Source organism: Tachypleus tridentatus, chromosome 13 (genome assembly GCF_004210375.1).
Source record: "Tachypleus tridentatus isolate NWPU-2018 chromosome 13, ASM421037v1, whole genome shotgun sequence".
NCBI lineage: Eukaryota > Metazoa > Arthropoda > Merostomata > Xiphosura > Limulidae > Tachypleus > Tachypleus tridentatus.
In genome coordinates this window covers 191,545,069-191,564,375 of record NC_134837.1, presented here as the reverse complement: position 1 = coordinate 191,564,375, position 19,307 = coordinate 191,545,069, and the positions used below count along the sequence as shown (strand labels likewise).

Here is a 19,307-nt window from a genome sequence, read left to right as displayed (position 1 = left end):
TTTTACTAATAAAGTAGAGAACAACGTTTCGACCTTCGAAGGTCATCTTTTGGTTAACAAAGAGAGAATTTGCAACTGACCGTTGCTTGGCATAGATACATAGTGACAGAATAATTTTATGTTAGGCTTAAATAGGGTAAAACATTTTAAAAACATACACGTATTCATTGTATAGAACGGTGCCAGATTAACCTTATAAAACACTGTGTACATTTTACGTTTGTCTTAGTACATTGTTCTACGATACGTTATTTTTTACAATATTATTTTTTTAATTTTTCCATTGTGTTTTACCTTTCCCAATTAACATCAAAACACAAGGGTAATTCATATGTTCCACTATTCAGCTCAAACTTTAATGGTTTTCATTCACTTGTGTAATCTCAATAAATAAACAAATAGCTGAGGATAGTTAATAACGTGTAATTTTTGTACCAACATCTAATCGATTTCTTAATACTTTCTGCAGACAACATAGCGAAGAAAAGGTCAAGTCGTGAACTCTGGCAATCCTGGTTAACATTCTCTGTTGTTTTTAAGCGAGTTTTGGTATAGATATTTTACTAAACACGTTGAAAACCCAAGACCCAGTGATCGTACGACGGGACAAAAAGCTACGTTGTACAAAGTTGTTGTGTATGTCGATCTTGACAGAATTCACGCAAGAATTATTGTGATCCGTGTAAAAAAAAGTGTGATGTGTTCAAAGTAGCTTCCAACTTTCTAAATTGAAAGTGTGTCTTTGTTGGTTTTTTTTCCTTGAAAAGGAAACTTGGAATAATTTTATATTATAACTTTGATTTTAGTGATAAATGATGCTATATCTTTAATGTAAGCTGAGGAAATGGTGTTTGTGGAAATAAGAGAACCAATAATTTTGATGATTTCCTAGTGAACTGGTAGATAGAAGGTATTTTCTTTGTCTAATTATGAGCACGTGTACTAAACGTGTATATAATGTTAACAACGTATTTTCATCGTTCATTTTTTATAAACCATTGACTGTCATGACAAATGGTTTTATGTTTCTTAGAAAGGAACTTTTGTTGTGTCATAGTTGCATTAAATATTCTCACTGTTCTTATACATTATCATCAAAGCATGTCAGTGCTACCTGCATATATATACACACACAACACTTAAGTGTAGAACATATTTTCGGAGAACTTTGGATGAGTATTCGAAGTTCAAGACACTTCAGATTAAACGACACAGTGCAACACACTCACGTATATATATTTTTACAGAGCGTACTAAGAGCAGCTACATTTCATCTGCTTTATGATTCCTTTAAACAGAAGTTTATGTCACTCGTCAGTAATATTCGTCTTGTTTTTCTGTCGAACCAATTCTTGTCTTAAAGATTGCTGTTTCTAATTAGTAGGTGTTACAACTGACACGTAATTTTTCACCAGTCTTTGTCCGTGGATTCGAAACTCTCCTTCAATTATATGATATAGAAGAAAATAATGATTGTTACTTCATCTTAAAACTGTTTACGTGCTATTTATATGTATATTTACATGCCAAATTCACAAGGAAGTAACGCACTATTCATTTTGCAGTTTAAGCTTCACGAAATGTTTCTTGTTAGAAGAAGCTGTTAGAACCCATATCAGGGAAACGATGCCCTAAAAAATATCCAAAACATACTTGACTCCAATTGTGCCACACTTTCCAATGCTATTCCTTTCCTCTCTCTGATTTACATGTTCAAGGCATCGGACTTTTATGGTTAGGGGATAGGGAGAGGCGTTAACTCGTTCGTAGCTCAGTTTATTGAACCATGTCCTTTAGGGTTAGGACTCCTTTTCCTTGAACATATAAGTGAAGGCTGTTCTCAAAAACTTGTTAGCAATGAACACAGAATTTCGATATAATGTAACAACGAAAGTTCTTGCTTGAAATTTTCCTCAGTTAGTGCATATATATATATATATATATATATATATTTAAGCTGTATGGACTTCGTTTTTCTAATTCCTTCATTTGGAAAGATTTATCAATGGTAAATGATGGATTGAAATTAGCAGAGTTAACCAAATATTCTTCCTCCTCCAAAATGTGCTATCATCGTAAACAAAATCTTTAACGATATTTTGTAACCTCAAGGACTGCTAAAAGTGTATCTTTTCAAACGGTGAAAATTTCGAATTGGAAAATTCTAATCCACTTAAATTAAGTTGTGGCTGTTAAGTAATCTCGTTATCATTGATGTAACTCTACCTCAAAGTTAATATAGTGTTTTCCGTTTGTCACTGCAGAACTGTTAGTGTTAGATCGTTTAAGCTTTATTTATTTTGATGCTTTTCAAAAGGTCTATTTGTTTTATGTTTGTAACTTTTATATGAAAGTGAGTTATACTACAAGATATTGTTTTTGTGCAGAATAATTCCATGCTCGTGTTTGTCACAAAAACTGGTTTTTGTAAGTAACTACGATACAGGTATATGTGCTTTTCATTTTCTTACCAAGTTATGGTCATTATCATCTGTGATCTTGTTTTACCAGATATGTTTGTTACAGTTTTATTTAAAATAGCGAAGCTATCAGTTTAATAATCCATTCTTTTGGGTAGACTCTCAAATTTATGTGGATCTTTCTTTGCTTTCCAAGTTGTTTTATAGACTTAAAATTCAACCTTCACAAGCTGTTTTACTTATTTATAAGATGCTTGCACGTCCAGTTTTAACCACAATTCCTTAAAACCAGCGAGCCTGCCCAACTGATGAAACAAAGTGAATTACAATTGTTATAAACAAATAACATGAAAACAATATATTTAATTAGCTATATTCCTGAACGGGTGAATCCTTAGTTTTAAATTATGTAAACAGTTTACTTTGATAAAAACAAATTTGTATTGGTATTCGGCCTGGCTCTCGGCTTTAAATATGAAACTTTCTTTCGAGCAACTATGTGTGTATTATTTCAGATTTCAAAGCTGAAAAATCTTAAATTTGAGGAAATTCTACCGTCTTACGATGGACTTGAGTAAGTGTATAAATAGTTGAAGTACTTGTTTTTTTTCTTATTGAAACCATATTATTCCGTTTATGGAATCAGCTGTATTTTTTTGGGGGGGGATTATGCAAAATCATTTACTTAAAGAATTCATTAACAGATTAATTAATAGTTTGACAAATAGAGAGTCTATTAAACCAAGTTTAATATTAACCAGTTCTGTTTATCAAAAAATCGTAATGTCGTTAGTTTAAAGCTTTTCTGTATTAAATATACTAATAATCTATTAAAGATAGCGGAACGAAATTCTCTAAGCATAGGAAATGTAAATATCCACATGTGAACTTGTATCAGCACAACGTCAATGGAAAATTATGTTTAAGCGATATTTTGAGCAAGTGACCGTTAAGCCTGACGAAAATGTTTTCGTTAGCAGTAATAATGGGGTGCTATAACTTCACTTAAAAATGCCGTAACTTTTCCAACGCAGCGCGGTATCTGTTATTATTACTTTAGAAATACAAGTTTGCGAGAACATGATTCGTTAGTTCCTTATGTCATAGCACGTGACAGGAAAAGGTAACTGACTTTATTTTTTAATCTGATATTGAACCAAAGAAGAACTGAGCTGGTGGTCTTTAAAATTAATTTAAAACACTAGTATAGCGGTACTGAAATCAATTTAGTAAAGTCTAGGCTATTTGAAACAATATTTTTTTTTTTTTTAAGCAAGTGACCAAAAACGATAAGAGAAACAAACTGGTAGATATATTTGTCTGAATGAAAGAAATATGGGAATTTATCATTTAAAATGGAAGTAGAACAATATGTTGTTGTTCGAGTATTGTGAATGGGCAGGTCGTATGAAATGCAGGAACCTTTTAATCGTACTCTCTTGCTGGTTGGTTTTATTTTGCATATTATTTTGAATATTAATTTGTAAGCAAACAAACTTCGAACGATTGTTTCACAACTGTCGATAATTGGACAGTTAAATTTTCATTGAATGAAACCATGTAAATTGTGCATATGGTTATGATGAAAAATATAATGATGTATGAAAAGTGTGTTAAAATATGCCATGAAAATATTTATTTCAGTGTTACCAAACGTGTCTAAAGTTATTAGAAATGTGAAGGGAGGTCAAAAGTTAAGTTACTCTAGCATAATTGTTAATAACAGTGGGGAGTAAGTGCCCCTTCAGCCCATTGTGTTGGGCGTCTATGAATGTTAGTCTTAAAAAAAAACATTTTATTACAAGTGACCACCCCCCACAGCGCATTCTTGCAGCATGCCAAAGAAAATATTATTAGACTTTCCATATTCAGAAAACCGTAGTTTCAATAAAACTGAAACTAGATAAGTCACTTGGAATTTTTTTAAACCTCAAACAAGGAATATATGTAGTATTTTCAGTCTGTAGTTAACCACTGCAAGCCAGCGACTTCGAAACGATCTTGTAGGCTTAGGAAAAAATAAAAAATAAAAGAGAATGGAAGGAGAGAAGAATGATGCCTGACCAGTTCAGGAAAACTATGGATTATCACATGAAAAAAAAATCATTAAATCAATAAGGAATACCGAGAGTCAGGTTAGAAAAAAACTATGTGGTTTAGCAAACCAAAGCAATCCTTTAGAACACAGGCGTTTCTTACGTTATACTGGCTGGACGGCCGAAATGGACAACAGGTCTCTTGTTTTGTCCCTAAACATTGCTATGTTAGTATGCTTCAAAACGTCAGAAATTTCACCTAACGACAGAAAATTTCAAAGTAAAATAGCCTTTGACAAAACGAAAACTGTATGTATCAAACCAGATAACTATAAAAATGTTAAACAGATGCTATTTTTCCCGAAAGCTTTAGAAATAATCTGTATCGAGTATTTCTTTAAAAACAAAACAAAATGTTGTTATTCGACGAAAAGTAAAGATTTTATTGAATTAAAGTCAAACTCCAAATTTATGGAAATATATAGATTAAGCACAAGCTTTCGTGTGTGGTTTTGTTGAAGTGAACCGTTCTGTTGTTTGACACTCGTTTAAAATTGAAATATTATATCTCTGTCAACAGAATTTCCAGTTATATTTGAAGAACATTTATAGAAGTTAATCGCACTTCGAGACTCCAATCATTTGGTTAGATTAAAATATATATATATAAACGATAGACTGGAAAAAATATGGATGTCAGTACACAGTAGATGAAAGAATGGCTGTAAATCTTAAACGAAATGCTTAACAGATGTGTAATTAGATATGCTATTGGTACTTGTAGTGAAATACGTATTAATTAAAACTTGCTTTAAATAGTTCTGTAGAAAGTGGCGTTTTTTGTGTAATAAAGGTTGCTGAAATATACTGTACTTACTCTTTATTTATATGCAGGCAAGAAATGTATCTTAGTTTGTGAATATTCAATAGAAAAAAATGTGAATTTGATGTAAAGCTACTAGTTATCTTTCAGTGGTTAAAGAAAGAAACAAGTAACGTTCAAAATTGATGTTTTTATAATAGTAAATACAATGCCCTGTAATAATTCTGCTGTAGACAGCATATATCCGCTAAATATATATGTGAGTAATTTACGTTTTACTCGAGTATTTTTGAACAAACTTAGTATCTATCTTTCATATAATAATAATAATAATCCGTCTTTACTTGATTTATTTATTCTTCGAGGGTGATACAGTCCACTACGATGTCCTCGTTCGTTATTTTAAAAATGAAAAGATGTGTGTCTTATTCAGCATTACATCAGAAACGTTTGTTTCTTTTACTGTTTCAAACGATAATTAGGTGAAGTTTAAAATTATCGCGCAGTATTTCTCGTTGATAAAACACTTAAATATAAATTTGAGAGAAAGCGGATAAAATTATAATTGTATATATTTCTGATTTTAGCATAGTTGTCGAGTTCAGCTACAGATGGCAATAGCGTACCATTAAAATTTCAAAATATTTAATTTTGTTATTGATGGCACAGCGAAGATAACTATGAAAAAAGTGAGGTGCATCTCATGAAATTTAAATATTACTCATACGAAATAATCAGCGTAATAGTAAGCTTAATGAGTACTACAAACATTCGAACAAATCTTCTAAAATTTAGTGTAATGACCGATCAATGTTTGAAAACCTGTTAATCAATCACTTGAAAAAGTGGAGAGCTTAATCGCAGTACGCTAAACCGATAAAACTGGTTTTATTCATTCCAAAGTACTTCTGAAAGAAAGATTGGGTTGCTACAATACTGCAGTAAGTTTTGAGTAAAGAGTGTCAGTTTTAACTGGGAGGTGGAAAAATAAAAATATGTAATTGGAAAGATTCTCGATAATAGCGAATGTGTTGTCAGAAATAGGTTGAAACAGATAATCAAAAGTCAACATCATATGGCAAAATAGGTACATCTCGTGGGAGTAGCATGTATAAATAGGTACATCTCGTGGGAGTAGCATGTATAAATAGGTACATCTCCTGGGAGTAGCATGTATAAATAAGTACATCTCGAGGGAGTAGCATGTATAAATAGGTACATCTCGTGGGAGTAGCATGTATAAATAGGTACATCTGGTGGGAGTAGCATGTATAAATAAGTACATCTCGAGGGAGTAGCATGTATAAATAAGTACATCTCGTGGGAGTAGCATGTATAAATAGGTACATCTCGTGGGAGTAGCATGTATAAATAGGTACATCTCGTGGGAGTAGCATGTATAAATAGGTACATCTCGTGGGAGTAGCATGTATAAATAGCATGTACATCTCTCGTGGGAGTAGCATGTATAAATAGGTACATCTCGTGGGAGTAGCATGTATAAATAGGTACATCTCGTGGGAGTAGCATATAATAAACATCTCGTGGGAGTACATCCCGAGGGAGTAGCATGTATAAATAAGTACATCTCGTGGGAGTAGCATGTATAAATAGGTACATCTCGTGGGAGTAGCATGTATAAATAGGTACATCTCGTGGGAGTAGCATGTATAAATAAGGTACATCTCGTGGGAGTAGCATGTATAAATAAGTACATCTCGTGGGAGTAGCATGTATAAATAAGTACATCTCGTGGGAGTAGCATGTATAAATAGGTACATCTCGTGGGAGTAGCATGTATAAATAGGTACATCTCGTGGGAGTAGCATGTATAAACAGGTACATCTCGAGGGAGTAGCATGTATAAACAGGTACATCTCGAGGGAGTAGCATGTATAAATAGGTACATCTCCTGGGAGTAGCATTTATAAATAGGTACATCTCGTGGGAGTAGCATGTATAAATAGGTACATCTCGTGGGAGTAGCATGTATAAATAAGTACATCTCGAGGGAGTAGCATGTACATCTCGATCTCGGGAGTAGCATGTATAAACAGGTACATCTCGAGGGAGTAGCATGTATAAATAGGTACATCTGGTGCATGGGTAGTGGGAGTAGCATGTATAAATACATCTCGAGGGAGTACATCATCTCGTGGGAGTAGCATGTATAAATAAGTACATCTCGAGGGAGTAGCATGTATAAAAAGATAAGCTTTTTTTTTTCTTTTCTACATTTTCCAATTTCAAATACAATTTTATCTCGTTTGCCAGAAAATATAATTGGCACCTTGTCACAACTTTATGGCTAATAATGTCTTTTTAATAAAAATTGTTAGAACATTTTTCGAAAATGGATATGGAAAGGAATATGTCATTCTAGAGTGATGTCTTCTAAATTTTCCTTTTTATATGGCTTGGAATAAGAGCGAGAAGAAAAAGATTTTAATGTCACTCACAAATTTAAGTTTACCATACTATCAGTTAGCAACTAATAATAAACAGTCACATATAACACCTCGCATATAAGAACGGTAACCACTAATAATTAACAGCGATATATAACACCTCTTGGCATATAAGAACGGTAACCACTAACAATTAACAGTCATATATAACACCTTTTCACATATAAGAACGGTAACCACTAATAATTAACAGTCATACATAACACCTCTTGGTATATAAGAACGGTAACCACTAATAATTAACAGTCATATATAACACCTCTTGGCATATAATAACGGTAACCAATAATAATTAACAGCCATACATAACACCTCTTGGCATATAAGAACGGTAACCACTAATAATTAACAGTCATACATAACACCTCTTGGCATATAAGAACGGTAACCACTAATAATTAACAGTCATATATAACACCTCTTGGCATATAAGAACGGTAACCACTAATAATTAACAGTCATATATAACACCTCTTGGCATATAAGAACGGTAACCACTAATAATTAACAGTCATATATCTTGGCATACGGTAACCTCTTAACACCTCTTGGCATATAAGAACGGTAACCACTAATAATTAACAGTCATATATAACACCTCTTGGCATATAAGAACGGTAACCACTAATAATTAACAGTCATATATAACACCTCTTGGCATATAAGAACGGTAACCACTAATAATTAACAGTCATATATAACACCTCTTGGCATATAAGAACGGTAACCACTAATAATTAACAGTCATATATAACACCTCTTGGCATATAAGAACGGTAACCACTAATAATTAACAGTCATATATAACACCTCTTGGCATATAAGAACGGTAACCACTAATAATTAACAGTCATATATAACACCTCTTGGCATATAAGAACGGTAACCACTAATAATTAACAGTCATATATAACACCTCTTGGCATATAAGAACGGTAACCACTAATAATTAACAGTCATACACCTCTTGGCATATAAGAACGGTAACCACTAATAATTAACAGTCATATATAACACCTCTTGGCATATAAGAACGGTAACCACTAATAATTAACAGTCATATATAACACCTCTTGGCATATAAGAACGGTAACCACTAATAATTAACAGTCATATATAACACCTCTTGGCATATAAGAACGGTAACCACTAATAATTAACAGAACGGTAACCATAATATAACACCACTAATAATTAACAGTTGGCATATAAGAACGGTAACCACTAATAATTAACAGTCATACATAACACCTCTTGGCATACAAGAACGGTAACCACTAATAATTAACAGTCACCTCTTGGCATATAATAATTAACAGTCATATATAACACCTCTTGGCATACAAGAACGGTAACCACTAATAATTAACAGTCATATATAACACCTCTTGGCATATAAGAACGGTAACCACTAATAATTAACAGTCATATATAACACCTCTTGGCATATAAGAACGGTAACCACTAATAATTAACAGTCATATATAACACCTCTTGGCATATAAGAACGGTAACCACTAATAATTAACAGTCATATATAACACCTCTTGGCATATAAGAACGGTAACCACTAATAATTAACAGTCATATATAACACCTCTTGGCATATAAGAACGGTAACCACTAATAATTAACAGTCATATATAACACCTCTTGGCATATAAGAACGGTAACCACTAATAATTAACAGTCATATATAACACCTCTTGGCATATAAGAACGGTAACCACTAATAATTAACAGTCATATATAACACCTCTTGGCATATAAGAACGGTAACCACTAATAATTAACAGTCATATATAACACCTCTTGGCATATAAGAACGGTAACCACTAATAATTAACAGTCATATATAACACCTCTTGGCATATAAGAACGGTAACCACTAATAATTAACAGTCATATATAACACCTCTTGGCATATAAGAACGGTAACCACTAATAATTAACAGTCATATATAACACCTCTTGGCATATAAGAACGGTAACCACTAATAATTAACAGTCATATATAACACCTCTTGGCATATAAGAACGGTAACCACTAATAATTAACAGTCATATATAACACCTCTTGGCATATAAGAACGGTAACCACTAATAATTAACAGTCATATATAACACCTCTTGGCATATAAGAACGGTAACCACTAATAATTAACAGTCATATATAACACCTCTTGGCATATAAGAACGGTAACCACTAATAATTAACAGTCATATATAACACCTCTTGGCATATAAGAACGGTAACCACTAATAATTAACAGTCATATATAACACCTCTTGGCATATAAGAACGGTAACCACTAATAATTAACAGTCATATATAACACCTCTTGGCATATAAGAACGGTAACCACTAATAATTAACAGTCATATATAACACCTCTTGGCATATAAGAACGGTAACCACTAATAATTAACAGTCATATATAACACCTCTTGGCATATAAGAACGGTAACCACTAATAATTAACAGTCATATATAACACCTCTTGGCATATAAGAACGGTAACCACTAATAATTAACAGTCATATATAACACCTCTTGGCATATAAGAACGGTAACCACTAATAATTAACAGTCATATATAACAAGAACGGTAACCTCTTAGCATATAAGAACGGTAACCACTAATAATTAACAGTCATATATAACACCTCTTGGCATATAAGAACGGTAACCACTAATAATTAACAGTCATATATAACACCTCTTGGCATATAAGAACGGTAACCACTAATAATTAACAGTCATATATAACACCTCTTGGCATATAAGAACGGTAACCACTAATAATTAACAGTCATATATAACACCTCTTGGCATATAAGAACGGTAACCACTAATAATTAACAGTCATATATAACACCTCTTGGCATATAAGAACGGTAACCACTAATAATTAACACCTCATATATAACACCTCTTGGCATATAAGAACGGTAACCACTAATAATTAACAGTCATATATAACACCTCTTGGCATATAAGAACGGTAACCACTAATAATTAACAGTCATATATAACACCTCTTGGCATATAAGAACGGTAACCACTAATAATTAACAGTCATATATAACACCTCTTGGCATATAAGAACGGTAACCACTAATAATTAACAGTCATATATAACACCTCTTGGCATATAAGAACGGTAACCACTAATAATTAACAGTCATATATAACACCTCTTGGCATATAAGAACGGTAACCACTAATAATTAACAGTCATATATAACACCTCTTGGCATATAAGAACGGTAACCACTAATAATTAACAGTCATATATAACACCTCTTGGCATATAAGAACGGTAACCACTAATAATTAACAGTCATATATAACACCTCTTGGCATATAAGAACGGTAACCACTAATAATTAACAGTCATATATAACACCTCTTGGCATATAAGAACGGTAACCACTAATAATTAACAGTCATATAACACCTCTTGGCAACCACCTCATTGGCATATAAGAACGGTAACCACTAATAATTAACAGTCATATATAACACCTCTTGGCATATAAGAACGGTAACCACAGTCATAATAATTTGGCAACAGAACGGTAACCACTATATAACACCTCTTGGCATATAAGAACGGTAACCACTAATAATTAACAGTCATATATAACACCTCTTGGCATATAAGAACGGTAACCACTAATAATTAACAGTCATATATAACACCTCTTGGCATATAAGAACGGTAACCACTAATAATTAACAGTCATATATAACACCTCTTGGCATATAAGAACGGTAACCACTAATAATTAACAGTCATATATAACACCTCTTGGCATATAAGAACGGTAACCACTAATAATTAACAGTCATATATAACACCTCTTGGCATATAAGAACGGTAACCACTAATAATTAACAGTCATATATAACACCTCTTGGCATATAAGAACGGTAACCAACAATAATTAACAGTCATATATAACACCTCTTGGCATATAAGAACGGTAACCACTAATAATTAACAGTCATATATAACACCTCTTGGCATATAAGAACGGTAACCACTAATAATTAACAGTCATATATAACACCTCTTGGCATATAAGAACGGTAACCACTAATAATTAACAGTCATATATAACACCTCTTGGCATATAAGAACGGTAACCACTAATAATTAACAGTCATATATAACACCTCTTGGCATATAAGAACGGTAACCACTAATAATTAACAGTCATATATAACACCTCTTGGCATATAAGAACGGTAACCACTAATAATTAACAGTCATATATAACACCTCTTGGCATATAAGAACGGTAACCACTAATAATTAACAGTCATATATAACACCTCTTGGCATATAAGAACGGTAACCACTAATAATTTGGCATATAAGGCAACGGTAACCACTAATAATTAACAGTCATATATAACACCTCTTGGCATATAAGAACGGTAACCACTAATAATTAACAGTCATATATAACACCTCTTGGCATATAAGAACGGTAACCACTAATAATTAACAGTCATATATAACACCTCTTGGCATATAAGAACGGTAACCACTAATAATTAACAGTCATATATAACACCTCTTGGCATATAAGAACGGTAACCACTAATAATTAACAGTCATATATAACACCTCTTGGCATATAAGAACGGTAACCACTAATAATTAACAGTCATATATAACACCTCTTGGCATATAAGAACGGTAACCACTAATAATTAACAGTCATATATAACACCTCTTGGCATATAAGAACGGTAACCACTAATAATTAACAGTCATATATAACACCTCTTGGCATATAAGAACGGTAACCACTAATAATTAACAGTCATATATAACACCTCTTGGCATATAAGAACGGTAACCACTAATAATTAACAGTCATATATAACACCTCTTGGCATATAAGAACGGTAACCACTAATAATTAACAGTCATATATAACACCTCTTGGCATATAAGAACGGTAACCACTAATAATTAACAGTCATTAACAGGCATATAAGAACGGTAACCACTAATAATTAACATCATACACCTCTTGGCATATAAGAACGGTAACCACTAATAATTAACAGTCATATATAACACCTCTTGGCATATAAGAACGGTAACCACTAATAATTAACAGTCATATATAACACCTCTTGGCATATAAGAACGGTAACCACTAATAATTAACAGTCATATATAACCACCTCATATGGCATATAAGAACGGTAACCACTAATAATTAACAGTCATATATAACACCTCTTGGCATATAAGAACGGTAACCACTAATAATTAACAGTCATATATAACACCTCTTGGCATATAAGAACGGTAACCACTAATAATTAACAGTTAACAGTCATATAACACCTCTTGGCATATAAGAACGGTAACCACTAATAATTAACAGTCATATATAACACCTCTTGGCATATAAGAACGGTAACCACTAATAATTAACAGTCATACGGTAACCACTAATAATTAACAGTCATATATAACACCTCTTGGCATATAAGAACGGTAACCACTAATAATTAACAGTCATATATAACACCTCTTGGCATATAAGAACGGTAACCACTAATAATTAACAGTCATATATAACACCTCTTATAAGGGTAACATATAAGAACGGTAACCAACTAATAATTAACAGTCATATATAACACCTCTTGGCATATAAGAACGGTAACCACTAATAATTAACAGTCATATATAACACCTCTTGGCATATAAGAACGGTAACCACTAATAATTAACAGTCATATATAACACCTCTTGGCATATAAGAACGGTAACCACTAATAATTAACAGTCATATATAACACCTCTTGGCATATAAGAACGGTAACCACTAATAATTAACAGTCATATATAACACCTCTTGGCATATAAGAACGGTAACCACTAATAATTAACAGTCATATATAACACCTCTTGGCATATAAGAACGGTAACCACTAATAATTAACAGTCATATATAACACCTCTTGGCATATAAGAACGGTAACCACTAATAATTAACAGTCATATATAACACCTCTTGGCATATAAGAACGGTAACCACTAATAATTAACAGTCATATATAACACCTCTTGGCATATAAGAACGGTAACCACTAATAATTAACAGTCATATATAACACCTCTTGGCATATAAGAACGGTAACCACTAATAATTAACAGTCATATATAACACCTCTTGGCATATAAGAACGGTAACCACTAATAATTAACAGTCATATATAACACCTCTTGGCATATAAGAACGGTAACCACTAATAATTAACAGTCATATATAACACCTCTTGGCATATAAGAACGGTAACCACTAATAATTAACAGTCATATATAACACCTCTTGGCATATAAGAACGGTAACCACTAATAATTAACAGTCATATATAACACCTCTTGGCATATAAGAACGGTAACCACTAATAATTAACAGTCATAACCACTATAATTACACCTCTTGGCATATAAGAACGGTAACCACTAATAATTAACAGTCATCTTTGGCATATAAGAACGGTAACCACTAATAATTAACAGTCATATATAACACCTCTTGGCATATAAGAACGGTAACCACTAATAATTAACAGTCATATATAACACCTCTTGGCATATAAGAACGGTAACCACTAATAATTAACAGTCATATATAACACCTCTTGGCATATAAGAACGGTAACCACTAATAATTAACAGTCATATATAACACCTCTTGGCATATAAGAACGGTAACCACTAATAATTAACAGTCATATATAACACCTCTTGGCATATAAGAACGGTAACCACTAATAATTAACAGTCATATATAACACCTCTTGGCATATAAGAACGGTAACCACTAATAATTAACAGTCATATATAACACCTCTTGGGTAACATATAAGAACGGTAACCACTAATAATTAACAGTAATAACACCTCTTGGCATATATATATAACACCTCTTGGCATATAAGAACGGTAACCACTAATAATTAACAGTCATATATAACACCTCTTGGCATATAAGAACGGTAACCACTAATAATTAACAGTCATATATAACACCTCTTGGCATATAAGAACGGTAACCACTAATAATTAACAGTCATATATAACACCACTTGGCATATAAGAACGGTAACCACTAATAATTAACAGTATATAACACCTCTTGGCATATAAGTCAACCTCTTGGCATATAAGAACGGTAACCACTAATAATTAACAGTCATATATAACACCTCTTGGCATATAAGAACGGTAACCACTAATAATTAACAGTCATATATAACACCTCTTGGCATATAAGAACGGTAACCACTAATAATTAACAGTCATATATAACACCACTTGGCATATAAGAACGGTAACTACTAATAATTAACAGTGATATATAACACCTCTTGGCATACAAGAACGGTAACCACTAATAATTAACAGTCATATATAACACCTCTTGGCATATAAGAACGGTAACCACTAATAATTAACAGTCATATATAACACCTCTTGGCATATAAGAACGGTAACCACTAATAATTAACAGTCATATATAACACCTCTTGGCATATAAGAACGGTAACCACTAATAATTAACAGTCATATATAACACCTCTTGGCATATAAGAACGGTAACCACTAATAATTAACAGTCATATATAACACCTCTTGGCATATAAGAACGGTAACCACTAATAATTAACAGTCATATATAACACCTCTTGGCATATAAGAACGGTAACCACTAATAATTAACAGTCATATATAACACCTCTTGGCATATAAGAACGGTAACCACTAATAATTAACAGTCATATATAACACCTCTTGGCATATAAGAACGGTAACCACTAATAATTAACAGTCATATATAACACCTCTTGGCATATAAGAACGGTAACCACTAATAATTAACAGTCATATATAACACCTCTTGGCATATAAGAACGGTAACCACTAATAATTAACAGTCAGTCATATATAACACCTCTTGGCATATAAGAACGGTAACCACTAATAATTAACAGTCATATATAACACCTCTTGGCATATAAGAACGGTAACCACTAATAATTAACAGTCATATATAACACCTCTTGGCATATAAGAACGGTAACCACTAATAATTAACAGTCATATATAACACCTCTTGGCATATAAGAACGGTAACCACTAATAATTAACAGTCATATATAACACCTCTTGGCATATAAGAACGGTAACCACTAATAATTAACAGTCATATATAACACCTCTTGGCATATAAGAACGGTAACCACTAATAATTAACAGTCATATATAACACCTCTTGGCATATAAGAACGGTAACCACTAATAATTAACAGTCATATATAACACCTCTTGGCATATAAGAACGGTAACCACTAATAATTAACAGTCATATATAACACCTCTTGGCATATAAGAACGGTAACCACTAATAATTAACAGTCATATATAACACCTCTTGGCATATAAGAACGGTAACCACTAATAATTAACAGTCATATATAACACCTCTTGGCATATAAGAACGGTAACCACTAATAATTAACAGTCATATATAACACCTCTTGGCATATAAGAACGGTAACCACTAATAATTAACAGTCATATATAACACCTCTTGGCATATAAGAACGGTAACCACTAATAATTAACAGTCATATATAACACCTCTTGGCATATAAGAACGGTAACCACTAATAATTAACAGTCATATATAACACCTCTTGGCATATAAGAACGGTAACCACTAATAATTAACAGTTAACACCTCATATATAACACCTCTTGGCATATAAGAACGGTAACCACTAATAATTAACAGTCATATATAACACCTCTTGGCATATAAGGTAACGGTAACCAACTAATAATTAACAGTAATAATTAACATATATAACACCTCTTGGCATATAAGAACGGTAACCACTAATAATTAACAGTCATATATAACACCTCTTGGCATATAAGAACGGTAACCACTAATAATTAACAGTCATAACACCTATAACAACCACTCTTGGCATATAAGAACGGTAACCACTAATAATTAACAGTCATATATAACACCTCTTGGCATATAAGAACGGTAACCACTAATAATTAACAGTCATATATAACACCTCTTGGCATATAAGAACGGTAACCACTAATAATTAACAGTCATATATAACACCTCTTGGCATATAAGAACGGTAACCACTAATAATTAACAGTCATATATAACACCTCTTGGCATATAAGAACGGTAACCACTAATAATTAACAGTCATACCCTCTTGGCATATAAGAACGGTAACCACTAATAATTAACAGTCATATATAACACCTCTTGGCATATAAGAACGGTAACCACTAATAATTAACAGTCATATATAACACCTCTTGGCATATAAGAACGGTAACCACTAATAATTAAAGGTCATATATAACACCTCTCAGCATATAATAACGGTAACCACTAATAATTAACAGTCATATATAACACCTCTTGGCATATAAGAACGGTAACCACTAATAATTAACAGTCATATATAACACCTCTTGGCATATAAGAACGGTAACCACTAATAATTAACAGTCATATATAACACCTCTTGGCATATAAGAACGGTAACCACTAATAATTAACAGTCATATATAACACCTCTTGGCATATAAGAACGGTAACCACTAATAATTAACAGTCATATATAACACCTCTTGGCATATAAGAACGGTAACCACTAATAATTAACAGTCATATATAACACCTATATAAGAACGGTAACCACTAATAATAATTAACAGGCATATAAGAACTAATAATAACTCTTGGCATATAAGAACGGTAACCACTAATAATTAACAGTCATATATAACACCTCTTGGCATATAAGAACGGTAACCACTAATAATTAACAGTCATATATAACACCTCTTGGCATATAAGAACGGTAACCACTAATAATTAACAGTCATATATAACACCTCTTGGCATATAAGAACGGTAACCACTAATAATTAACAGTCATATATAACACCTCTTGGCATATAAGAACGGTAACCACTAATAATTAACAGTCATATATAACACCTCTTGGCATATAAGAACGGTAACCACTAATAATTAACAGTCATATATAACACCTCTTGGCATATAAGAACGGTAACCACTAATAATTAACAGTCATATATAACACCTCTTGGCATATAAGAACGGTAACCACTAATAATTAACAGTCATATATAACACCTCTATGGCATAATAATTAACAGTCATATATAACACCTCTTGGTATAAGAACGGTAACCACTAATAATTAACAGTCATATATAACACCTCTTGGCATATAAGAACGGTAACCACTAATAATTAACAGTCATATATAACACCTCTTGGCATATAAGAACGGTAACCACTAATAATTAACAGTCATATATAACACCTCTTGGCATATAAGAACGGTAACCACTAATAATTAACAGTCATATATAACACCTCTTGGCATATAAGAACGGTAACCACTAATAATTAACAGTCATATATAACACCTCTTGGCATATAAGAACGGTAACCACTAATAATTAACAGTCATATATAACACCTCTTGGCATATAAGAACGGTAACCACTAATAATTAACAGTCATATATAACACCTCTTGGCATATAAGAACGGTAACCACTAATAATTAACAGTCATATATAACACCTCTTGGCATATAAGAACGGTAACCACTAATAATTAACAGTCATATATAACACCTCTTGGCATATAAGAACGGTAACCACTAATAATTAACAGTCATATATAACACCTCTTGGCATATAAGAACGGTAACCACTAATAATTAACAGTCATATATAACACCTCTTGGCATATAAGAACGGTAACCACTAATAATTAACAGTCATATATAACACCTCTTGGCATATAAGAACGGTAACCACTAATAATTAACAGTCATATATAACACCTCTTGGCATATAAGAACGGTAACCACTAATAATTAACAGTCATATATAACACCTCTTGGCATATAAGAACGGTAACCACTAATAATTAACAGTCATATATAACACCTCTTGGCATATAAGAACGGTAACCACTAATAATTAACAGTCATATATAACACCTCTTGGCATATAAGAACGGTAACCACTAATAATTAACAGTCATATATAACACCTCTTGGCATATAAGAACGGTAACCACTAATAATTAACAGTCATATATAACACCTCTTGGCATATAAGAACGGTAACCACTAATAATTAACAGTCATATATAACACCTCTTGGCATATAAGAACGGTAACCACTAATAATTAACAGTCATACATAACACCTCTTGGCATATAAAAACGGTAACCAATAATAATTAACAGTCATACACTAATAATTAAGTCATATATAACAACTCTAGGCATATAAGAACGGTAGCTATTAATAATTAACAGTCATACACAACACCTCTTGGTATATAAGAACGGTAACCACTAATAATTAACAGTCATACATAACACCTCTTGGCATATAAGAACGGTAACCACTAATAATTAA

The 19,307-nt window shown here is 32.4% G+C and overlaps 1 protein-coding gene across 1 annotated transcript in view; it reads left to right on the top strand.

The window, feature by feature from the left end:
* LOC143238453 (uncharacterized) overlaps positions 1–5,317 on the top strand; it is a 247,802-nt gene extending 242,485 nt beyond the window's left edge. Inside the window, exon 18 of the mRNA XM_076478699.1 lies at positions 470–5,317. Coding sequence (XP_076334814.1) covers positions 470–500 — 31 coding nt within the window. The 3' untranslated portion in view covers positions 501–5,317. The remainder of the gene's footprint in view (positions 1–469) is intronic.
* The last annotated feature ends 13,990 nt before the right edge of the window (positions 5,318–19,307 follow it).